We start from the raw sequence: 25,240 nt of genomic DNA, 5'->3' as shown, positions 1-25,240 counted from the left end.
ATACATAAGAAACATTGTTAATAAAAAGATTGATACATACCCCAAGAAAGAAAGAACTTACAGTGTAATATATGAACGAATTGCTTTTTCTTATAATAAGTAATATACAGCTGCTTACTGTCAATGTTTCAATGACATACCATGATGCTGATCTCCAACACCAAAGCAGTAACCCTCTACAGCACGGACGACTTGCTAAAATGTGGAAATATATCATTTATTGGCTAGAAATAGTAATTACACACATCTATAAGCAATACACAGATTACATGACCTATGATAAATTCAGTTGTTAACATTAGTATCATTGCTTGATCAACACTACTTTTTGAGGTCAAGTTTCTTCTATACTCCATATGTTCTATATAACCATTCACGGTTATATGCACATGTACCAACCATGATCGGCTTCGCTATTGCAATGCAGTGTATAAACACATGTCGTAGTTCCTCTTCGTTGGGGTCTGTCCTGTTGAGAACATGTTTGACGATAAGTTCTTGAGATATTTCATCAGCAATTCTGGCGACAATATCTATGAAGACGAGTCTTTCCACCGAACAGTTGGACTCCGCTGCTCCACAAGACACGTTAAGAACCGAGTTGACGAACTCCTTGTAGTCCTCTGGGTGAAGTGCCTGTAGAATCTCCCGGAGTTCCTGTACACACTGGGTTCGGTTAGCGTCACCTATACAACAGGTCAATATAGTGGAATATGAGATATTTTATTGTACGTGTAAATACAAGAAAAATGGTCACGGTGTTACGCCCATAAAAACACTGTTTTTAATGTTTAGCAAGCACCTCCTGTTTAATAAATTTGCAATTATTGCATGAAATATTTTTCGTTTCGTTCAATAGAATTTACCACTCTCACATTCTTTTCATTGTGAGAGCAGGATCCTCTTTACTGGCAAGTTTTACCTTTCGCGGGATACATATGCACACACTGCAGGTAGTGAGATATGTTCTGTTGCACGTCGTGGATTCGTTTATGCACCTTTCTCTGCAGTGACAAAAATCATCACATTGCTGTCAGTAGAGAAAGCAAATATTGTTTAACAGCACTGAGGGATATTCACCTCATCAGCGAAGCAAACGATACTTGGGACTATATCCAAAGGCATATCATTTGAGACTGAAACACTTTTAACCTCAAATAGCACAATCACCACAAGACTAATATAAGTTACCAGGGACCTGTTCTGTCCCAGAATACCAAGGACACTTTCGAGTGCACCCATCATCCAACACAAATTTCAAACCTGTGCACTTTCCACATACCATTTTGATTTCAAGTGTGTCCTGTGCCAGACCCTGCACATCTTTATCTATCAGTGGACTGTTGACACGGCTGGAATGAAATACACCATAAGACATATACCCTGTTTCCTAAGAGTAAACATCATCATTTATTACCGTCCACAAAACAGAAGGTTGTATGTATGAGACGATACTTATTAATAAACGTTCAAGTCGTCCTTTAGTTTCAGACACATTTTGTGACAACATTTCCATAACAAACCTCTTTCCGTCCAGGTGTATGTTGGTTGTCGAAGCAGTCCATATATCAGGGAAATCTGTTGAATTGAAAAATGGTAAATGTAAATTATTAGCGTACACATGTCTATCATAATTACTTAACTTCCATGAAGATAAATACAGTACAACCAGAAATTATTGAGAATTTAAAGATTGTAAATTTATTATTTTTTTCACTCATTACTCACATATTAAATGTGAATATTAGCAGAACATAACTCCAGATTCAAAGACAGGTGAACAGTTAGTATTTTGTCAAGTCACCATGGGCAGCAATGCAGGCTTCAATGCGGCGGGGCATACTACTGATCAAAGAAGTTAGAAAGTCGTGGTCCATGCTGTCCCAATATCGGACTACCTCTTCTTTCTTTTCAGCAATATTTGTCAGATTTGTCTTATTGACACTTTCCTTCATAAGTCCCCAAACATTTTCTATGGATTTAGGTCAGGGCTATAGCTTGGCCAATCTAATAATGTCACATTTTGGGTTCGAAACCAGGCCTGTCAATGCTTTGAACGATGTTTTGGATCGTTGTCCTGCTGGAAAATCCAAAAATTTCCATAGAACACGTGAGCAGATGGAAGTAAATGTCCCTCGAGAATATCTGTGTACCGCTCACTGTTCATATTCCCTTCAAATACACAGAGGGGCGTTGCCCCTAACACAGATATGCCACCCCACACGTTAAATTTCGGACTGTACTTTGGGCGCTGATACAAAGGTTTTTCAGTTTGTTTGGTCTAGAATTTCAGTGTATTAGAAAACAGCCACACAGAACTTTCATCTGAGAAAATCACATTGTCCCAGTTAAAATTTCTATGCTGTAAGCACCAGTTCAACCTTCGCTCCTTTTGTTCAGGTTTCATGATCGGTGATGGAATTCCTCGACTTTTCTGCCAACCCATTGCATGCAGCTCAGTTCAAATTGTCTCCTTACAGAAAGTCACAGTTCCTCTATCAATCATGTCCAGCCTTAAGTTTTCTAAACTCCTTCGCTTGTTTTCAGAAACAAGAATACCAAGCCGCCTCCTGTCACCGACAGTCAATTTTCTGGGCCTACCTGCGCCTCCCTGGTGCTCAATGCCATATCCATTTGCAATATTTTTCAAAATACGATAAACAGTGGACAAAGGGATGCCTGTTCTACTTGAAATCACTTTAGCTGATCTGATGTCCTTGTTATAATACTCTAAAATCACCTACCTCTTCTCTAAATCATCCATACTGAGGATCACTGAAAATGTCGTCTGCTAGCAAGTAAACAAAGGGGATAACTCTTCACAAACTAATGAAAAAGGATTAACGGAGTTGTTTCTCTTGAATGAAACCAAGCACTTGATAGCTGGTCAAGGTTGTTTATACTAGAAATCCAATTAAACATATTCCTAAAATTCTCAATAATTTCTGGTCATACTATATTACATATGTTTTCATGATCATTCTCATAATGTAATACATGTATAATGCATAATGAAATGAATTATGTCAGCTTTAGCACCTACCTCCGGAGGTTGATATCTCGTGGACCTTCTCGCCCGGTTGTAAAGCTCTTGAAAACAAGATAAACCCATCAGCTGCTCCAGTATTCTTTTTAAATGATTCTGTGGATACTTCATTGTCTGTTAACTCACTCACTCACTCACTTTATATTCTGTACTGAGAAAAATGACACGCTTCTTTTCATGCACATAAGTTTTTAAAAAAAATATATCATATCTTATTTTTACCAAAGACGTAAGAAAATATTTTAAGACACATGCCATTGAAGAACATCAAGATCACTTAGAGAGATAGTAGCCGTGTTTTTCTGACCTTGCTTTTTCCTTTTTGACGTGTTTTTCCTTCAGGAGGATCTTGTCATAGGCATGACCTCTGTGTAACGTCCCGTCGTCATGATAGTGTAGAGTCTGTGCAAATAAAACATGTGTTATATTTATAAGGCATATAGAATAATAGTGCCTTAAATGTTAATGTTTTTGTTTGATGTTTGGTTCATTCCACCACACGATGAAACAATGCCCAAATCTATGACCATATGTCCGAATAATCTAAATATTTTAGATATTTAAATACTTACCTTACCTCGTGGTAATGTGCATGTTACCTTGCTCAAAGATTGGGAACGTGATCGATAAGTATCCTTGTTGAATTCTACCATGAAACGGAAGCACGCCTTCAATCCCGTCAAGTGACAGTGAGAACATGTAGTTTTATCCTAAATCCTGAGGTCCGGTCAGTGAGGAATGTAATGTGCGTGTTGATCTGACAGTAGTGAGTGAGTGGGTGATGTGAGGGACAAATTATCATCACCGAGAGAGATAGGAAGGCTGCGTTCGTTGCTGAGCTACCGCTAGCGGACCAAAGTACTGAAGTCCCTGAACACCTTAGACAGCCATATCCCTGGCTGGTGAAGACTGTATTAGATCTCCAGAAACAACCCTCCATAATGGTTGGGACTCCATAATGGCATGGTAGACGCCAAGGCCCGAATCTCATGTGGGTTGATGGCGATGGGGGTGATGTGAACCAGCTGAGTCGTAGGCTGCAAGGATGGTCCAGCGAAGCCACAAAGCGATGATGTTCATGTTTACCTCACCCTTGGCCACAGAGGAGAATGGGATTAAAAAATGTCTCCTTGAGCGTCTCTTGGCTAATGATTTATCTGTGTCCTCTTTGAGGGCTGTGACAGGACACAGGACGAGTTCCTCTGCATCAGCTCTTCCCACTGTGGAGGACAAAGAAGGAACAACGAACATTCGGTCCGTTTGTGGACCAACTGGTTCTTGGCAAAGTCCCAGAGGAAACCCAAATGGTCGGAACCATGATGTGTCTGTTAGAAGCGAATTCTCGTTACTTCTATGTGATGAATCTCACTGACTCTGGCTGCCGTAGCGAGAGCCAGGAGGAAGGCTGTTTTCCTGTACAAGTCCTCAAAAAGCTGCTCTCGTAAAGAGATCCACGAAGGTGTTGCAGAACCATGTTGAGATTCCAAGCTGGAGGTCGGAAGTTGAACTTCAGGTCCTCCAACTCAAAAGCTTTCACTGTGACCAGAAGTTCAGCGATCTTGGAGACGTTCCTATTAGACTTGGCGGCCAACACAGATTTGAGGACTGCCAAGTAGGGGGAGATTGTACCACCCTTCAGATGACGAGTATTGCACAGGTAAAGGAGGAATTCCGCAATAAAATGAAGAGAATCTTTGACTGGGTTCTTCAAACGCTCTGCACAGAACTTCTCAAAACGAAGACCATTTGTCATCATACAGGTTTTGAGTGGAAACTCTTCTGTTTAGAAGACTCTGCCTCAGACATTTCACTACATCATCCATCGCTGAATGTAATAGGGGCAGTGGTCGTCTAACTGGATGAATGGTGAGAGGAAACGTTGCATCAGTCTCCCTCTGAGAGTAAGATCTTGTTGGTGGTGGTGGAATTGGGTTTAAATTCGTGCTTGAGAATATTTCGCTCATATGACGACGTGCATGCGTGTGTATGTGTATGTGCGGCTGCTTGTACTAGACCAGACTGAAGCTGGTTTTATAGTGCTAGCCCACTGAGATACCATGCCGCAGTGAAGCATGAATACCCCACTCAAACACATTATACTGACTCCGAGCCGACCAGTCCTTGTTGTACCCATTAATGCCGAGCGCCAGGCAGGGACCAACAAGTACCATATTTTAACGTCTTTTGGTATGACGCGGTCGGGGATCGAACCCGCGACCTTCCGCACTCCGGCCGGACGCTCTAACCACTACACCACGGAGGCGGTCAGTAAGATCTTGGAGGGACTGCCATTCCCTTAGTGTGAGCGGTTGTGACAGTCCCCGTAGAGCGAGGCCTAGAATCTTCTGTACGGTGGAACCCTCATGAGGTCTTAGCCCATCAGGAACAAATCCCTGGTGAATGTCAGTTGTTAATACAGTTCTTGGTGGGACATTTTGCGGTTGATAATCCAGCCGAGTTGGTGGAGAAGCTTGAGTGCAAAATCCCTTGGTCTGCGTAGCAGCTGACACTACATCAGACAATCGGCGATGTACTGGTCAAACTCAATCCCCAAAAGATTAAGGTAACAACTGATTGGTTGATGCAATTTCTATACTTCGAATTTTATACAATAGATATCATACTATGTACTTGAACTTTTATTTCCCAAAAATTAACTTGAATTAGGTTTGTTTCACGATTTGATCTCCTTAGTTCCGGGGGGCGGGCGATGGCCAAGTGGTCTTGGCGTTTGATCGTTCCTCGCACCGAGGGCCTGAGTTCGGCTCCCCGCGTGGGTACGGCGTGTGGGGCCTATTTCTGGTGTCTCCCCGCTCGTGTTGCGTAGAGCTAAAACTCACTCAATCACTCACCTACTCACTTCTTAGTTCTTGTCTTAACCATGGGGCAGGCAGAGCCTTCTGCTCTCAGAGAAATTGCTCGTGGCAACCACGGAGTTTTCTTTGTTCTTATTTTCTTTATTACCTTATGTTATAATAAAACAAAAAAACACTTTCACTTGGATACAGAAACACCATTTACGACCAGGCAAGTTACGATTACTCTAAGATTCTCTAACTATGGATACAAATAACAAAATTAGCATAGTTTCAGGTAATTGTAGAGGCCTAGCCGAAAAAGGTAAACGTAAAGAAGTCATGAATTTATATAGAAAGAAGAAATTCTCAATCATATGTTTACAAGACATACATATTTCTGCAGAGTATGAGAACACAATGAGAAATGAATGGGGTTTAGAATGTGTCATTGCTCCATATAAGCCAAACTCAAGAGGTGTTGCCATTCTTCTAAATAATAAGTTTGAATATGAAATACACAATGTTTCTAAAGACGAAAATGGAAATTACATAATTTTAGATATAACTGTTGATGACATAAGATTAACCCTTACAAATGTATATGGACTGAACGCTGATAGTCCTTCCTTTTATATATCTTTATTTGATAAGATTGTAAATATGGGTAACGATTCAATTGCAGTATGTGGAGATTGGAATCTTGTCTTAGACCCCTCCATAGACCTTGAAAACTATAAACACATTAATAACCCACAGGCTCATAAGACTGTCTTGGACCAAAAAGACAATTTAAACTTAATAGACGCATGGAGAGAGTTAAGCCCTAAAACAAAAAAGTATACATGGTGGAAAAAGAATCCTCGCCAACAAGCCAGATTAGATTTCTTCTTGGTAACTGAAGACCTCTTTAACATAAATAGTAATATATCCATCATACCTGGTTATAAAAGTGACCATTCTGCTGAAACGTTATCTTTATCGACACAAAAAAATAAGGAAATGGGAAGCGGCTATTGGAAGTTTAACACATCATTATTGAGACGAGAGGAATATATAACACTAGTAATTGACTTACCTAATGAAACAAAACGAGAATACGCAGACCCTACATATTCAGATGAAGAATTAAACGAGATTAATGATGAACACTTACGTTTGACTATCAGTGACACTCTATTTTTAGAGACATTTTTAATGAAACTTAGAGGAAAATCCATCTCATACTCTTCATATCTTAAGAAAAGGAGAACTGCAAAATATAAAGAACTAGAGGAGAATATATGTCATATAGAAGATGAAATAAGAAGTAACTTCCAAAACGTCAATGAAACACTTCTTGTTGATTTATCTAAAAGTAAAAATGAATTGGAAAAAATAAAAGAAGAAGAAATAAAAGGAATCCAAGTTAGAAATAGAATCCAGTGGTATGAAGAAGGGGATAAACCTACAAATTATTTTTGCCATTTAGAAAATAGAAACTATACAAACAAACTTATTAACTCCCTTATTCGTGATAATGGTGAAGAAATAGCAGATGGACGAGAAATAATAGTGGAACAAAAGCGATTCTATGAAAACCTGTATAAATCAAATTGCGACATAGATGAAGACATTAAAGCTGTATTCGAACATATTGCTACTCCTTCTTTAAATAAGGAACAGTCAAATGAACAAGAGCGCGATATTAGTGTTGAAGAACTTTCGCATGCTGTTAAATCAATGAAAAATAACAAAAGTCCAGGTTTAGATGGCTTCCCTATCGAATTCTTAAAAATGTTCAGGAAATATCTGAAAATTTGGATTCACCGATATATTAAAGTAAGTTTCAACCAGAATCCTATGACTACGACAATGAATAGAGGAGTAATTACATGTATCCCTAAGCCATGTAAGGATAGAAGATACCTAAAGAATTGGCGACCTATCTCTCTCCTAAACGCATTGTATAAAGTTATAAGTACTTGTATAACAAACAGGATTAAAAAAAATTTGAATTTTCTTATAAACGAAAATCAAACAGGATTCATTCCAGGAAGATACATTACGGAAAACATTAGACTTCTTTATGACATTATGTTTGAAACTAAAAGGCAAAACATAAAAGGTTTACTAATCTTAATTGACTTTGAAAAAGCTTTCGACACCATGTCAAAATTATTCATTAAGATGGTCCTAGACAAGTTTGGTTTTGGAAGTAACATTCAAAGATGGGTTAACATATTGATTTCTAATGCATCCTCGTGTATGATACAGAATGGTCACTTGTCCACGTTTTTCGATAATGAAAGGGGATGCAGACAGGGTGATCCCATATCTCCATATTTATTCTTATTGGTAGCAGAAATACTAGGAATAATGATCAGAGACAACCACAGAATAAAAGGAATTGTTTTCAACGACATCGAACATGTTATTGGTCAATATGCAGATGACACTGAATTATTTTTGGACGGTTCCGAATCCTCTCTTAATGAAGCTATGAAAGCTTTGCTTTCCTTTTACAAGATGTCAGGTTTGAAAATAAATATTGATAAAACAAAAGTAGTATGGCTAGGCTCAATGGCAGGTAGTAAAATAGTCCTATCCCAGGACTTTCGAATTTCGAAGTATTGGGAATCAGATTAAATGCTCATTTAGAAAACTTATCGGTAATTAATACAAAGAAGAGACTCGAAAATATAAAAAGAATTCTACTGAATTGGAAAAGACGCAATTTAACGTTGATAGGGAAAATAACCGTCGTTAAAAGTTTAGCTTTATCCACGATTGTCCACATCTTCTCTTCTCTCCCTAATCCCCCAAAAACATTTATTACTGATTTGAACAGATTATTCTTCAAATTTATATGGAATGATAAAATTGATAAAATAAAACGAATTAATTTAGTACGAAGGTACGAAGAAGGTGGTCTAAGAATGGTCGACGTGAAAACCTTTATCGACTCTTTAAAACGTTCATGTTTGAAGAGATATATTTCAAAACCTAAGAACTATGCTCTCGCCGGTTTCCCTCTACAAAACCTTCTTTTCTTAGGAGCCAACATCCCTAAACATTATAATATTAAAAATCCATTTTGGAAAGATTCCCTTGATGCTTGGCATAGATATGTTAAAAGATCGGTATGTAACAATAACGACATTAATGAAATACTCATGCAGCCACTATGGTTAAATCACCAGTGTAACCAGCCAAGTTTGATCATTCATAACTGGATTAAATGTGGAATAGTTTATGTTAAAGATATTTGTAACGACCACGCATTTCTAACATTCGCAGAACTTAAGGCAAAAGTTGGTATTAAAGGTACTGTACTTGACTTTAATCGTGTTCTCCTTAGTATACCCAAACAGTGGAAAGACGTTATACGAACAAATAACAATTTGAATATACCGTCGTTATCTATGTGTTCTCCTTGGAACGATTTGATTAAACCTAGTAAAGGTTCAAGGATATTCTATGATAATTTTATATCTGATTATAACATTCCGAATGTGTGTCTCAAATGGAACGGGGAACTAAATGAGTTGTTAAATTGGAAAACCATATTTTCACAATATAGACAATGCACTAAAGACACGAAACTCTTAGATTTTCAATATAAGTTTTTGCATAGAGTCATTTACACTAAACGAGAATTACTAAAAATGAAATTGATAGATAATGACCTATGTACATTATGTGGTTCAGTAAGTGAGGATATTTACCATGTATACCTTGATTGTCCAACCATCAAAATGTTCTGGTCAGAATTTAAAAATTTTATAACTCAAGTCCTTGGTAAAACGTATGAAATGTCAAACCATGATATTCTATTTTGTTGCAGTAGTAACCACTTACTCAACCACATGATACTATTGGCAAAGCGCCATATTTTCGTAATGAATATAAAAGGACACAAACCTAGCTTCACCATCTACAGAACATTATTAAAAGATGTCTACGAGATAGAGAAATTTATCGAGAAGAAAAACGATAATATGAAACATTTTTACAGAAAATGTCCTAGATGCAGTCCTATGGTTTATGTTTTAGTCTTTTAATTCTCTGTAATATTAGCTAGCATCTCAATTGTTAATCTATATTCCCAGTACCATATGTTATACACTGTCTGCTTTTTATTATGCAACCTGTACCATTCTACTCTACCCACATATCTTGTTCAAATGTAACCAAGTAAAGTGAATAAAAATACTTTACAAAAACCCAACTGATTGGTGCTGTGATCCGAGTGAAAAGCCACGGGGCCGTAGAAATGTAAGGACTTTCTATTGGTAATGTTGGTCGTCGAAAGTGAACCAGATGAACCTCCGGTGAGGTTCGTCGATGGGTAAGTGACCAGCCAATCCTGTGGGGACAGCTTGGAATTGTGGAAATGTGGCGTCACCCAAAGATACAGCTTGTTGAAAACCGCCTAGTTCTGTATCATCCGCATCTTGTCTGAGTTCTTCTTGGGGACAAAGAAGATGGAGAGCAGAACCCTGGGGAGTGTCTGGGCTCTAACAGTTTCTCTATAGCACTCTTGTGACCAGGGCAGGTTGGTCAGAGGCGGTGACTTGGCTATTGGCAACTGGTAGCCCGTCTTGAGGATATTGGTTACAAAAGGGTCTTCCAGGAATGTCCAGATGGACCAGAAGACCCTGTGTCTCCCGCCTACGGATATATCGTGGATATGGACGACTGGGGCGGGAATGTCCTGCATATCAGCGTCATTTGTATTTAGGCTTCCAAACGGGACGACGTTAAAAGTCATTGAAACGTTATCTGTCGCAGGGTTTCGGGGCTCCACGGACCACATTCCTCCTTGACTGGTAGAGGTTGAAGGTTCTGGAAGTCGTTGATGACAGGTTGGCGAAGTGATGAAAAGACCTGAGCACGTTTGCGTTATGCTCCGATCTTGTCTACAAACAAAGTCTCTTCATCAATTCCTCCTGCCAGTAAGGAGTAAGCAGCCCAGTCCTCCGAATCACAGTGGTGGTGGCAAGCACTAAACGGATGTGACCTACCACGTCGGAATTGGCACATGCCAGAGGAACATGGTGGCTAGGTGATCCAAGAGTGAAGTATTGTCCACAGTTAGATCCTGTGACATGGCCTCCGTGGCCGAGGCGAGAACTGAGAGGCCGAGGCTTCAAAGTCCTGTGTAAATCAGTGTCTATAGTAACACCTTCACATTCAGAATTGTATATTGGTGCTGTATGCCTATTGCAGTGTTGAGGCGAGCGTCTGGGAGTGCAGCACCGAGCGTCATGCAATGGTGGAGAAAGGAGAGAAAAGGGCACCAGAAATGGTCAGACACAAACACAAAGTCCAGACTAACCAAGGCAGTACCGAAAGTGAATAATGACACGAGGCGAGAAAAACAACCAACCAAAACTGTACAGCAAGAGAAAACAGCCAACTGTTTGTAGAATTGTTAGATAATAGTTGGATGACACAATAGGAAAACCATACCATAGCAAAAACCAAAGATACAGTAAAATAAGCAAAATTAGTTAGTTTCCCACGATTCACGTCCAAAGTGTAGGTGATAAAGTGACGTGTTCTCGTTGTCACATGATTGTATTGGGGGCGTGCTTCCTCTCGCCGAACGAGATCGAGTCATTGGTTTCATGATAGGATACTTATCAATTACGTTTCATATCTTTGTATCGGATGACAAGGTAATATGCACATCACCATTAAGTAAGGCTAGTTAAAAAATTGTTATTTGACTAAGGCAAAGGGCCAATCGCGTGACTATATTTTTCTTCACATACCAGTTTCCAGGTCGTTTCGTATGGCACAAAATACAGATTCAGTCTGAAGTGAATTGACGATATATTTTTCAACCAAACCGCCACCACCCAACAAACATCACCAACAAAGGGTGCCGGGGGATATTGGAACGTATTCTTCCGTCCTTCGTTGCTTCTCAAAGGGGTCATAATTCCAAACAAATTTCTCAAAAGCTATTTAAGTTGGAGACTTTGATGTAACTGGTCATGCTCTAATATGAGTTTGAAAGTATGTGTCTTAAATTGATGTTTTACAGAGTCATGCCCCTTGCTCTATGCTTTTTAGCCCACTGCAAACGCGTTTGAAAAAATGGTGTCTTAAATTAGTTTATACAGAATTAAATGGCCCTTGCTGCATGTTTTTCATGATGATGCAAACCGCATGAAGCCTTTGAAGTTACATGAAGTTGCATGCATATGAAACAGGTAATTATCAGCTCTTAATATTGCCCGGAGTTACTTCCCTTGCTACCTGTCTTTTCTGAAATTAGTCTTATGGCCCATTTATTTGTCTTTTTGTCTGAGTGCATAGTTTTTAAAGAGGACACATATTCAAGAACGTTATTCAAGACTGCCTTGAAAAGTCGGCGCTATAAATTAATATTTCCTCAAGGCCTTTTGCCTGTATCTATTTCCTATGTACTTGTTTCATCTGATGGCATAAAGGGATCGTAGTGTCTATCTGTTCTTAAAGCTTTATATGTGTGTTAATAGTTTACATATATGTATACTTTCATATTATTCATTACTATATGGACAGTCACAATTCTAATGTGCCCCGCGGGCGGGGAAAGTGACAAGGTTGTTTTCTTGTTGACAATAGTGTGAATCACAGAGTGGTCTTACCTTGTGGTGAGTTCTCTCTGCCCTCTCATGACTGAAGTGGGAACGAGTCAGTGTTCTTCCGGACGGCGTCGTAACCACGTTGTACTTGTGCGTTAGATTTCCTGGAATAGTAAACCAAAGCATGTGTTATAATTGAACTACCTTTTAGTTTTCAATTAAGCCATGTAAAATGCATGTCAGCTGTGCCAGAGAGCATGATTTTACGCCGATTTTACACAGCGAGGGATACCGGGAAAAGGTTTGACACACTGCACCCTTATGGACCATTATGGTCTTCAGCTTTAACTACCAGGTTCTTCAGCTTTAGCTATTACGCCCAAGCGTCCCTGTATCTGTACTGAACGTATGCACGTCATACTTGTACCGTTTGACTCCTGCTCTATGATACCGTCCTCAACTAGCGATGCAGTTCATCACGCGGCTGTTTTCTACATGGAGTAGCGGCGGTGGGGTAGCCTAGTGGTTAAAGCGTTCGCTCGTCACGTCGATGACGAGAGTTCAATTACACACATATGTGAAGCCCATTTCTGGTGTCCCCCGCCGTGGTGTTGCTGGAATAATGCTAAAAGCAGCGTAAAACCATACTGACCCACTCACTACAAGGGATAACTCACCTAGGTGATCTAGATCTGTTGTCTCATAGGAGTCCGTCCTTTCTCCTGATTCCTTGACAACAATGACACAAAATGTATATAATGTATGTAGAACTACGCCGCTTCACGATGGGATTAAGTTAACATTAATCACCGCAAACGTATATCAGAACAAACTCATACTTTTATTATTGAGAAAAAACATGGAGCATAAAGTATGCCCAGCAAAGTAGCCAGTGTGTCAACATGTTAAATCTAAGAATTTGATTTTGTACAATGTACAATTTTGTAGCTAAGCTCAGGCAAGAGTTTATAATATTATATATGTTTTCATAGCATTTATGTGATTTTCATGTCAATTTGGCCTTTCACACCAAATGGCATCAGTTTGGGCAGAAAATCGTGGATGCTTTTTCTCTGACATTGAAGTTTTACATATAGTATCACAATGTATACCCTGACAGTAACAGAGAAAAGACTGGTGACAGCTTTCTTGATGACCACCAGCTCGTCCTCGTCTTCAGGATGGACACGGACCAGGTCAATAGATCCTTTAGTACTAGTCCGAAACAGGAATCTGCAAGGAGAGTAATAAAAACCTGTAAAGACGTCTAAAGAATCAGAAGAAGTCTCCAGCAAATGTCACCCAGTGACAAGGAGCAGGATCAAACACGATGGTACGATCACCATGATGCGGGTGTATAAAGAGACAGGTGCTATACACAAGTGGACGAAATACAATTGTTTGATGACCCATAACACATACAAGATCCTAAAACATCAACACAAGAAAAAAAATAAAACAAATGAACAGACTCATGCTCAACAGCATTCTTGGGCTGACGTCTCAAGGCATGAAGATGTTTCCTTCAAGAACACCCCTTACGTGTTGGATGGGGTTGCGGTCAGGTGATCTCGATGGCCATTCCATGACGTCAATACCCGCGCAGGATATGTGTCAAAACAGCTGTGTGTGGTGTGGCCTTGTCATGTTGGAATTGGAGGTCTGGACCATGAGCAGCCACGAACCAGCTCCAGGTCAAGGAAATGGTCACGATATCCCGCTGCATTGACGTTCCCACCAATTACGAGAAGACGTGAGGGCACGTTCCCGCAGAAAGCTCTCCATACCATTACGATACCACCACGTAATCGGTCAACTTCCTGTTCGCAGCACTGGGCGTGACGTGACGTTCACCGCACCGACGCCTCACTAGCACACTTCCGTCGGCAAATCGCAGTGTAAAACGAGATTCGCCTCTAAACGCAACCCTATTCTGTTCTCTTTGGTGCCACCGCAGGTGCAGTTGTGCCCAGCGTAGATGTTACTTATGTCATCAGCCAAATATAAGGACGTCGGACACGTATATAAACAGCGCGCATGCGGTTTCGTGTGGTCTGGGCAGTTAAACGACCCCTAAACAGCCAATTCCTGGCGGTCATGAAACGATCACGCAAATAACGAAACAGAATTTGATTGTCATCTACATGCATGTGATGTCACACGTGGCCGTTCTGACCTGGGGCGATCAGATGTCGTACTCGTTCGATGCACACGTGTCCTCAGGTTTTGAATTGTCCGTCTACTACATCTCATGGAACGTACAACAGCCACAGTAGACTGGCCAGCCTGGAGCATGCCAAATGCATGTTCACGTTCAACAAATCTCAAATCATCCAAAGGCGCCTGTTTATTACTAAGCGTACCTATATGACGTGTATCATTTAGAGATAATCAACGGTTTGGGAGTTGGGAGAACGGACATCCGCACTGACACATATGCCCACCTCACACACTCCTCCACCCCCATCACCATTTCAGTCAAAACAAACATTTGTCTATTCCAAACTGATGTAAAGAAACATTATATCGATCGTATATCGATTAGTGCCATTCAGAAGGATTTACGTTAATCTAAACGATCCGTTCGGTGATATGAAAATAGTGCCCGCTTATATTACCTGCTATTTATCATCAACTCACTCAGTTCAGTGCTTAGGGTCATTCACTTCTATAGTTTTTTTTATGTAAACATAACCATTTCATGACAAAAGCACCAGGAAGAACTCTGTGATGGTATCACGTGATTGCTACGTTGACCACCGCCAGTGGAACACAAAACCATAACTACATGTCCGTAACAGGTTGTAAAGATACTCACATTGTTTTCAAATTCCAACCTTTGGGGTTACTGAAGTCTGCAAAATAGGAAAACATATTTGTTTTGAAAGTGTGTTTTCGAAAATGTGTATTCACTATCAGGTAGGTGACACATTGCGACCAAATGAGTCTCATTTCACTCGGCTTTTACGATCATTATTATCTGAACATTTATTATGAAAGGGTTTATCTGAGGATTGTATACTGAACAAAGAGAGAAACTTCACATTTGGAGAAATGAATTAAATTGAAAATGGTTAGTACAAGGTAGTTATTGTTTTGTTGTTTAACGCCGCTCTCAGCAATATCACGACTATATCACGGTGGTCTGTAAGTAATGGAGTCTGGACTAGACAATCCAGTGATTTACATCATGAGCATCAATTTACAAAATTTGGATACGATGACATGTGTCAAACAAGACAGCAAGCCTGTCCATCCGATACCGTCAGTCGCCTCTTACGACAAACATGAGTTGCTGGAGACCACTTCTGACCTGGATCTCCAGGGGTCTACAAGGTAGTTAATGTGGTCAAATACCATGAAGCTAAGTCTGACCTGGATCTTCAGGGGTCTACAAGGTAGTTAATGTAGTCAAATACAACAAAGCTATGTCTGACCTGGATCTTCAAGGGTCTACAAGGTAGTTAATGTGGGCAAATACAACAAAGCAAGGTCTGACCTGGATCTTCAGGGGTCTACAAGGTAGTTAATGTGGTCAAATACCATGAAGCTAAGTCTGACCTGGATCTTCAGGGGTTGTACAAGGTAGTTAATGTAGTCAAATACAACAAAGCTATGTCTGACCTGGACCTTCAAGGGTCTACAAGGTAGTTAATGTGGGCAAATACAACAAAGCAAGGTCTGACCTGGATCTTCAGGGGTCTACAAGATAGTTAATGTGGGCAAATACCATAAAGCTAGGTCTGACCTGGATCTTCAGGGGTCTACAAGGTAGTTAATGTGGGCAAATACCATGAAGCTAGGTCTGACCTGGATCTTCAGGGGTCTACAAGGTACTTAATGTGGTCAAATACCATAAAGCTAGGTCTGACCTTGATCTTCAGGGGTCTACAAGGTAGTTAATGTTGGCAAATACCACAAAGCTAGGTCTGACCTGGATCTTCAGGGGTCTACAAGGTAGTTAATGTGGGCAAATACCTCAAAGCTAGGTCTGACCTGGATCTTCAGGGGTCTACAAGGTAGTTAATGTGGGCAAATACAACAAAGCAAGGTCTGACCTGGATCTTCAGGGGTCTACAAGGTAGTTAATGTGGTCAAATACCACGAAGGTAGGTCTGACCTGGATCTTCAGGGGTCTACAAGATAGTTAATGTGGGAAATACCATAAAGCTAGGTCTGACCTGGATCTTCAGGGGTCTACAAGGTAGTTAATGTGGGCAAATACCATGAAGCTAGGTCTGACCTGGATCTTCAGGGGTCTACAAGGTACTTAATGTGGTCAAATACCACAAAGCTAGGTCTGACCTTGATCTTCAGGGGTCTACAAGGTAGTTAATATGGGCAAATACCACAAAGCTAGGTCTGACCTGGATCTTCAGGGGTCTACATGGTAGTTAATGTGGGCAAATACCTCAAAGCTAGGTCTGACCTGGATCTTCAGGGGTCTACAAGGTAGTTAATGTGGGCAAATACCTCAAAACTAGGTCTGACGTCGATCTTCAGGGGTCTACAAGGTAGTTAATGTGGTCCAATACCACAAAGCTAGGTCTGACCTCGATCTTCAGGGGTCTACAGGGTAGGTAATGTGGGCAAATACCTCAAAGCTAGGTCTGACCTGGATCTTCAGGGGTCTACAAGGTAGTTAATGTGGGCAAATACCATGAAGCTAGGTCTGACCTGGATCTTCAGGAGTCTACAAGGTAGTTAATGTGGTCAAATACCACAAAGCTAGGTCTGACCTGGATCTTCAGGGGTCTACAAGGTAGTTAATGTGGTCAAATACCATAAAGCTAGGTCTGACCTGGATCTTCAGGGGTCTACAAGGTAGTTAATGTGGGCAAATACCATAAAGCTAGGTCTGACCTGGATCTTCAGGGGTCTACAAGGTAGTTAATGTGGGCAAATACCATGAAGCTAGGTCTGACCTGGATCTTCAGGGGTCTACAAGGTACTTAATGTGGTCAAATACCATAAAGCTAGGTCTGACCTTGATCTTCAGGGGTCTACAAGGTAGTTAATGTTGGCAAATACCACAAAGCTATGTCTGACCTGGATCTTCAGGGGTCTACAAGGTAGTTAATGTGGGCAAATACCTCAAAGCTAGGTCTGACCTGGATCTTCAGGGGTCTACAAGGTAGTTAATGTGGGCAAATACAACAAAGCAAGGTCTGACCTGGATCTTCAGGGGTCTACAAGGTAGTTAATGTGGTCAAATACCACGAAGGTAGGTCTGACCTGGATCTTCAGGGGTCTACAAGATAGTTAATGTGGGAAATACCATAAAGCTAGGTCTGACCTGGATCTTCAGGGGTCTACAAGGTAGTTAATGTGGGCAAATACCGTGAAGCTAGGTCTGACCTGGATCTTCAGGGGTCTACAAGGTACTTAATGTGGTCAAATACCACAAAGCTAGGTCTGACCTTGATCTTCAGGGGTCTACAAGGTAGTTAATGTGGGCAAATACCACAAAGCTAGGTCTGACCTGGATCTTCAGGGGTCTACATGGTAGTTAATGTGGGCAAATACCTCAAAGCTAGGTCTGACCTGGATCTTCAGGGGTCTACAGGGTAGGTAATGTGGGCAAATACCTCAAAGCTAGGTCTGACCTTGATCTTCAGGGGTCTACAAGGTAGTTAATGTGGGCAAATACCATGAAGCTAGGTCTGACCTGGATCTTCAGGAGTCTACAAGGTACTTAATGTGGTCAAATACCATGAAGCTAGGTCTGACCTGGACCTTCAGGGGTCTACATGGTAGTTAATGTGGGCAAATACAACAAAGCAAGGTCTGACCTGGATCTTCAGGGGTCTACAAGGTAGTTAATGTGGGCAAATACCATGATGCTAGGTCTGACCTGGATCTTCAGGGGTGTACAAGGTAGTTAATGTGGGCAAATACCATAAAGCTAGGTCTGACCTGGATCTTCACGGTCTACAATGTAGTTAATGTGGTCAAATACAACAAAGCTAGGTCTGACCTGGATCCTCAGGGGTCTGCAAGGTAGTTTATGTGGTCAAATACCACGAAACTAGGCCTGACCTGGATCTTCAGGGGTCTACAAGGTAGTTAATGTGGGCAAATACCACAAAGCTAGGTCTGACCTGGATCTTCAGGGGTCTACAAGGTAGTTAATGTGGGCAAATACCATAAAGCTAGGTCTGACGTCAATCTTCAGGGGTCTACAAGGTAATTAATGAGGTCAAATACCATGAAACTAGGCTTGACCTGGATTTTCAGGGGTCTACAAGGTAGTTAATGTTGGCAAATACCATAAAGCTAGGTCTGATCTCGATCTTCAGAGGTCTACAAGGTAGTTAATGTGGGCAAATACCTCAAAGCTAGGTCTGACCTTGATCTTCCGGGGTCTACAAGGTAGTTAATGTGGGCAAATACCACGAAGCTAGGTCTGACCTCGATCTTTAGGGGTTACAAGGTAGTTAATGTGGGCAAACACCATAAAGCTAGAACTGACCTCGATCTTCAAGGGTCTACAAGGTAGTTAATGTGGGCAAATACCATAAAGCTAGGTCTGACCTGGATCTTCAGGGGTCTACAAGGTAGTTAATGTGGGCAAATACCTCAAAGCTAGGTCTGACCTGGATCTTCAGGGGTCTACATGGTAGTTAATGTGGTCAAATACAACAAAGCTAGGTCTGACCTGGATCTTCAAGGGTCTACAAGGTAGTTTATGTGGGCAAATACCATGAAGCTAGGCCTGACCTGGCTCTTCAGGGGTATACAAGTTAATTTATGTGGTCAAATACAACAAAGCTAGGTCTGACCTCAATCTTCAGGGCTCTGCAAGGTAGTTAATGTGGGCAAATACCATGAAGCTAGGTCTGACCTGGATCTTGAGGGTCTACAATGTAGTTAATGTGGTCAAATACAACAAAGCTAGGTCTGACCTTGATCTTCAGGGGTCTGCAAGGTAGTTAATGTGGGCAAATACCATAAAGCTAGGTCTGACCTGGATCTTCAGGGGTCTACAAGGTAGTTAATATGGGCAAATGCCATAAAGCTAGGTCTGACCTGGATCTTCAGGGGTCTACAAGGTAGTTAATGTGGGCAAATACCACGAAGCTAGGTCTGACCTCGATCTTCAGGGGTCTACAAGGTAGTTAATGTGGGCAAATACCATAAAGCTAGGTCTGACCTGGATCTTCAGGGGTCTACAAGGTAGTTAATGTGGGCAAATACCATAAAGCTAGGTCTGACCTGGATCTTCAGGGGTCTACAAGGTAGTTAATGTGGGCAAATACCGTGAAGCTAGGTCTGACCTGGATCTTCAGGGTCTACAAGGTAGTTAATGTGGTCAAATACCATAAAGCTAGGTCTGACCTTGATCTTCAGGGGTCTACAAGGTAGTTAATGACCTGGATCAAATACCACAAAGCTAGGTCTGACCTGGATCTTCAGGGGTCTACAAGGTAGTTAATGTGGGCAAATACCTCAAAAGCTAGGTCTGACCTGGATCTTCAGGGGTCTACAAGGTAGTTAATGTGGGCAAATACCCTCAAAGCTAGGTCTGACCTGGATCTTCAGGGGTCTACAAGGTAGTTAATGTGGGCAAATACCACAAAGCTAGGTCTGACCTCTGACCTGGAATGTGGGCTACCATGAAGGGGTCTGACCTGGATCTTCAAGTCTACAAGGTAGTTAATGTGGTCAAATACCACATGGAAGCTAGGTCTATGACCTCGATCTTCACAAAGCTAGGTCTGACCTGGATCTTCAGGGTTAATGTGGGCTACAAGCAAGGTAGTTAATGTGGTGCAAATACCATGAAGCTAGGTCTGACCTGGATCTTCAGGGTCTACAAGGTAGTTAATGTGGGCAAATACAACAAAGCTAGGTCTGACCTGGATCTTCAGGGTCTCTGCAAGGTAGTTAATGTGGGCAAATACCATACCAAAGCTAGGTCTGACCTGGATCTTCAGGGGTCTACAAGGTAGTTAATGTGGGCAAATACCATAAAGCTAGGTCTGACCTGGATCTTCAGGATCTTCAGGGTCTACAAGGTAGTTAATGTGGGCAAATACCACAAAGCTAGGTCTGACCTCGATCTTCAGGGGTCTACAAGGTAGTTAATGTGGGCAAATACCATAAAAGCTAGGGTCTGACCTCGATCTTCAGGGGTCTACAAGGTAGTTAATGTGGGCAAATACCATAAAAGCTAGGGGTCTGACCTGGATCTTCAGGGACCTTGATCTACAGGTCTGTAGGTTTAATGTGGTCAAATACCTCAAAGCTAGGTCTGACCTGGATCTTCAGGGGTCTACAAGGTAGTTAATGTGGTCAAATACAACAAAGCTAGGTCTGACCTGGATCTTCAAGGGTCTACAAGGTAGTTAATGTGGGCAAATACCATGAAGCTACGTCTGACCTGGATCTTCAGGGGTCTACAAGGTAGTTAATGTGGTCAAATACAACAAAGCTAGGTCTGACCTGGATCTTCAGGGGTGTACAAGGTAGTTAATGTGGGCAAATACCATAAAGCTAGGTCTGACCTGGATCCTCAGGTGTCTACAAGGTAGTTAATGTGGTCAAATACCATAAAGCTAGGTCTGACCTGGATCTTCAGGTGTCTATAAGGTAGTGAATGTGGGCAAATACAACAAAGCTAGGTCTGACCTCGATCTTCAGGGGTCTACAAGGTAGTTAATGTGGGCAAATACCATGAAGCTAGGTCTGACCTGGATCTTCAGGGGTCTACATGGTAGTTAATGTGGGCAAATACCTCAAACCTAGGTCTGACCTTGATCTTCAGGGGTCTACATGGTAGTTAATGTTGGCAAATACCATAAAGCTAGGTCTGACCTTGATCTTCAGGGGTTTACAAGGTAGTTAATGTGGGCAAATACAACAAAGCTAGGTCTCACCTTGATCTTCAGGGGTCTACAAGGTAGTTAATGTGGGCAAATACCATGAAGCTAGGTCTGACCTTGATCTTCAGGTGTCCACAAGGTAGTTAATGTGGTCAAATACCATGAAACTAGGTCTGACCTTGATCTTCAGGGATCTACAAGGTAATTAATGTTGGCAAATACCATGAAGCTAGGTCTGACCTCAATCTTCAGAGGTCTACAAGGTAGTTAATGTGGGCAAATACCACAAAGCTAGGTCTGACCTGCATCTTCAGGGGTCTACAAGGTAGTTAATGTGGTCAAATACCACAAAGCTAGGTCTGACCTGGATCTTCAGGTGTCTACAAGGTAGTTAATGTGAGAGAAAAACCACAAAGCTACGTCTGACCTGGATCTTCAGGGGTCTACAAGGTAGTTAATGTGTTCAAATGCCATAAAGCAAGGTCTGACCTGGATCTTCAGGGGTCTAAAAGGTAGTTAATGTGGGCAAATACCACGAAGCTAGGTATGACCTCGATCTTCAGGGGTTACAAGGTAGTTAATGTGGGCAAATACCATAAAGCTAGGCCTGACCTCGATCTTCAGGGGTCTACAAGGTAGTTAATGTGGGCAAATACCATAAAGCTAGGTCTTACCTGGATCTTCAGGGGTCTACAAGGTAGTTAATGAGGTCAAATACCTCAAAGCTAGGTCTGACCTGGATCTTCAGGGGTCTACAGGTAGTTAATGTGGTCAAATACAACAAAGCTAGGTCTGACCTGGATCTTCAAGGGTCTACAAGGTAGTTAATATGGGCAAATACCATGAAGCTACGTCTGACCTGGATCTTCAGGGGTCTACAAGGTAGTTAATGTGGTCAAATACAACAAAGCTAGGTCTGACCTGGATCTTCAGGGGTGTACAAGGTAGTTAATGTGGGCAAATACCATAAAGCTAGGTCTGACCTGGATCCTCAGGTGTCTACAAGGTAGTTAATGTGGTCAAATACCATAAAGCTAGGTCTGACCTGGATCTTCAGGTGTCTACAAGGTAGTGAATGTGGGCAAATACAACAAAGCTAGGTCTGACCTCGATCTTCAGGGGTCTACAAGGTAGTTAATGTGGGCAAATACCATGAAGCTAGGTCTGACCTGGATCTTCAGGGGTCTACATGGTAGTTAATGTGGGCAAATACCTCAAACCTAGGTCTGACCTTGATCTTCAGGGGTCTACATGGTAGTTAATGTTGGCAAATACCATAAAGCTAGGTCTGACCTTGATCTTCCGGGGTTTACAAGGTAGTTAATGTTGGCAAATACCACAAAGCTAGGTCTGACCTGGATCTTTAGGGGTCTACATGGTAGTTAATGTGGGCAAATACCATAAAGCTAGGTCTGACCTGCATCTTTATGGGTCTACAAGATAGTTAATGTGGGCAAATACCATGAAGCTAGGTCTGACCTGGATCTTCAGGGGTCTACAAGGTAGCTAATGTGGACAAACACCATAAAGCTAGGTCTGACCTGGATCTTCAGGGGTCTACATGGTAGTTAATGTGGGCAAATACCATAAAGCTAGGTCTGACCTGGATCTTCAGGGGTCTACATGGTAGTTAATGTGGGCAAATACCACAAAGCTAGGTCTGACCTGGATCTTCAGGGGTCTACATGGTAGTTAATGTGGGCAAATACCATAAAGCTAGGTCTGACCTGGATCTTCAGGGGTCTACAAGGTAGTTAATGTGGGCAAATACCATAAAGCTAGGTCTGACCTGACGCATCCATCCATTTCAACTGTGGTAAACCACGCGGGGTGCATGCAGCACGCTCTTTTGTGAAATCGCGACCCTGCACGTGTGCGGGTTCACGTGACCACAGTTTCATGTTCCTTGCTACCAACCAGTGAAGATCCAGGTTAGAGTTGATCTTCAGTTACCCATGCCTGTCGTAAGAGGTGACTAACGGGATCGGGTGGTCAGACAAGCTGACTTGGCCGACACATGTCATCGTATCCCAATTGCGTCGATCAATGCTCACGCTGCTGACTGCTCACTATATTGTCTGGTCCAGACTCGATAATTTACAGACCGCCGCCATACAGCTGGAAAATTGCTGAGAGCGGCGTAAAACTAGACTCACTCACTCCTAACTGCCAGTGTACTGGCTAGAGTACTGTGGCTGTTACGCGTGCCCTGAGATGCAGAAGACAGATCGCCCCAGGTCATGATCAGGACGGGGGCGTGTAACGCCACATGCCGGCTACGTCAGTTGATGACCGCAAGGTGAACCAGTATCGCACCATTTAGGGGACTCGAAACTGTTTGGCCGATTCTGACCGAGGTAAACCGTAAAGAATGTCTACGCTGGGCACAATTGCACATGCACTGGGACCAGGAGAATGAAATCGGGTTGTTTATACGGTTTACGCCGCGATTTGCCGACGGAGCGTGGCGTCGGAACGCTGAACGTCAACTCCAGTGCAGCTACATGAAGCTGGTCAATTTCGTAGCGACAGCGTAATAGTTTGGGGAGCTTTCTGCGGGATCGTGCCCTCACGTCTTCTCGTAATTGGTGGGAACGTCAATGCAGCGGGATATCGTGACCATTTCCTTGACCTGGACCTGTTTCTCGGCTGGTCATGGTCCTGACCTCAATTCCAACATGACAATGCCACACCACACACAGCTGTTTTGACACATATCCTGCAAAATGCGGGTATTGACGTCATGGAGTGGTCATCAAGACCAACTGACCACAATCCAATCGGACAAGCATGGGATGCTCTGTGAAAAGTTTTCGTGCCTTGAGACATCAACCCCAGAATGTTGAAGTGCTGGGCGCCATGTTGGTACAGCAATGGCACAGGCTGCCTAATGCTGTGTTCATGGGTGTTCAATGAGACAACGTTGTCTTGCTGTTGTGAACACGAGAGGGGGCATACGCGGTACAGAACAAACATCAATACAGATGAAATAAAAAGGTGAACCTATCATCCTACCGTTGACTTTAAAGGGTGCACCTGACGCAGCTTAATGCCTAATCATCGATAACCCGGATTTATCCACTAGCAACACACTATAGGGGTTCCGCCTTATAGCCGGAATATTGCTGAGTGCGGCGTAAAACTAAACTCACTCCCTCACTAAAACTAAAACTATAAGGGTATGTTTGGGACATAAAGTGACACATGTGAAGTTTCGTTTTTTGTTTTGTATATATGTATCAAGATGTTGTTGGACAACAATAAACGTGAAAAAATACTCACATCTGCCATCTGCAAACTGCACAATACTGATCACACGTAACGAATGCAGTCTCCCGCCATCCCCTGTCGTATTGAGGGCTCTGATCTTGAACTGAAGGTATTCAAAAACACCCATGCGTTTATTTATTCCGTCAAAGTATTCTAGTTTGGCTTACAATTTTTTTGGGATAATTTACAAGTCAGCGCCATAGAATAAGTTTCGATTATCTCCGAAACAGATTTCAATAGAAGTAAACGGCATATCTGTGATGAAATTGGTATATTTTACAATATATGAAATTACTGAACTGTTCAAGCTTGAGTCCTATATATAGTTAAGTGGTGTACAAGGCTGTGGGAAAAGCGTGTCGCCCACTAAGTTTGCATGTCAGGAGCTGAAGGTTTCCAATAAATATTGAAACTTTGAAAATGCATGTTCACATTACAGGTTAATAATTACAACTTACCTTCAGAACAGTGGTGATATTTTTATGGCCGAACAGTTCCGACATAGAAGAGTAGGTATACTGATGGTCGTAGTCGTCTTGGAAGAAATACCCCTGACTGTATGAGCACAGTAGCAGGAGGGTGGCTCCTACCCAGCCAGCGCTCTTCATGATAGCGGTGTACGCGCAGCTCTGGAGGAACCTTAGCTAACAGCCTACTGTATATACTGACAAGTTATTTTTATTATCCAATGCACTTACAGCAGTTTAGCAGGCGTTACAAGCAATGTGAGTGACAGAAAGATAA

At 41.9% G+C, this 25,240-nt stretch overlaps 1 protein-coding gene across 1 annotated transcript in view; it reads right to left on the bottom strand.

Moving 5' to 3' along the window:
- Positions 1–25,112, bottom strand: part of LOC124277142 — a 59,036-nt gene extending 33,924 nt beyond the window's left edge. The window contains exons 1-13 of the mRNA XM_046712802.1: positions 24,955–25,112; positions 24,509–24,599; positions 15,220–15,256; positions 13,514–13,634; positions 13,079–13,130; positions 12,465–12,565; positions 3,354–3,448; positions 3,044–3,090; positions 1,524–1,578; positions 1,283–1,352; positions 923–1,004; positions 400–686; positions 141–195 (exon numbers count right to left, since the gene is read on the bottom strand). Of these exons, the coding sequence (XP_046568758.1) occupies positions 141–195; positions 400–686; positions 923–1,004; positions 1,283–1,352; positions 1,524–1,578; positions 3,044–3,090; positions 3,354–3,448; positions 12,465–12,565; positions 13,079–13,130; positions 13,514–13,634; positions 15,220–15,256; positions 24,509–24,599; positions 24,955–25,104 (1,243 nt within the window). The 5' untranslated portion in view covers positions 25,105–25,112. The remainder of the gene's footprint in view (positions 1–140; positions 196–399; positions 687–922; positions 1,005–1,282; positions 1,353–1,523; positions 1,579–3,043; positions 3,091–3,353; positions 3,449–12,464; positions 12,566–13,078; positions 13,131–13,513; positions 13,635–15,219; positions 15,257–24,508; positions 24,600–24,954) is intronic.
- Between the last annotated feature and the right edge of the window lie 128 nt (positions 25,113–25,240).

The sequence above is a fragment of the Haliotis rubra genome, unplaced genomic scaffold, assembly GCF_003918875.1.
Source record: "Haliotis rubra isolate DU_JTF1 unplaced genomic scaffold, ASM391887v1 Scf1056, whole genome shotgun sequence".
In the NCBI taxonomy this organism is placed as follows: domain Eukaryota; kingdom Metazoa; phylum Mollusca; class Gastropoda; order Lepetellida; family Haliotidae; genus Haliotis; species Haliotis rubra.
This window is presented reverse-complemented; position numbering and strand designations above follow the sequence as displayed.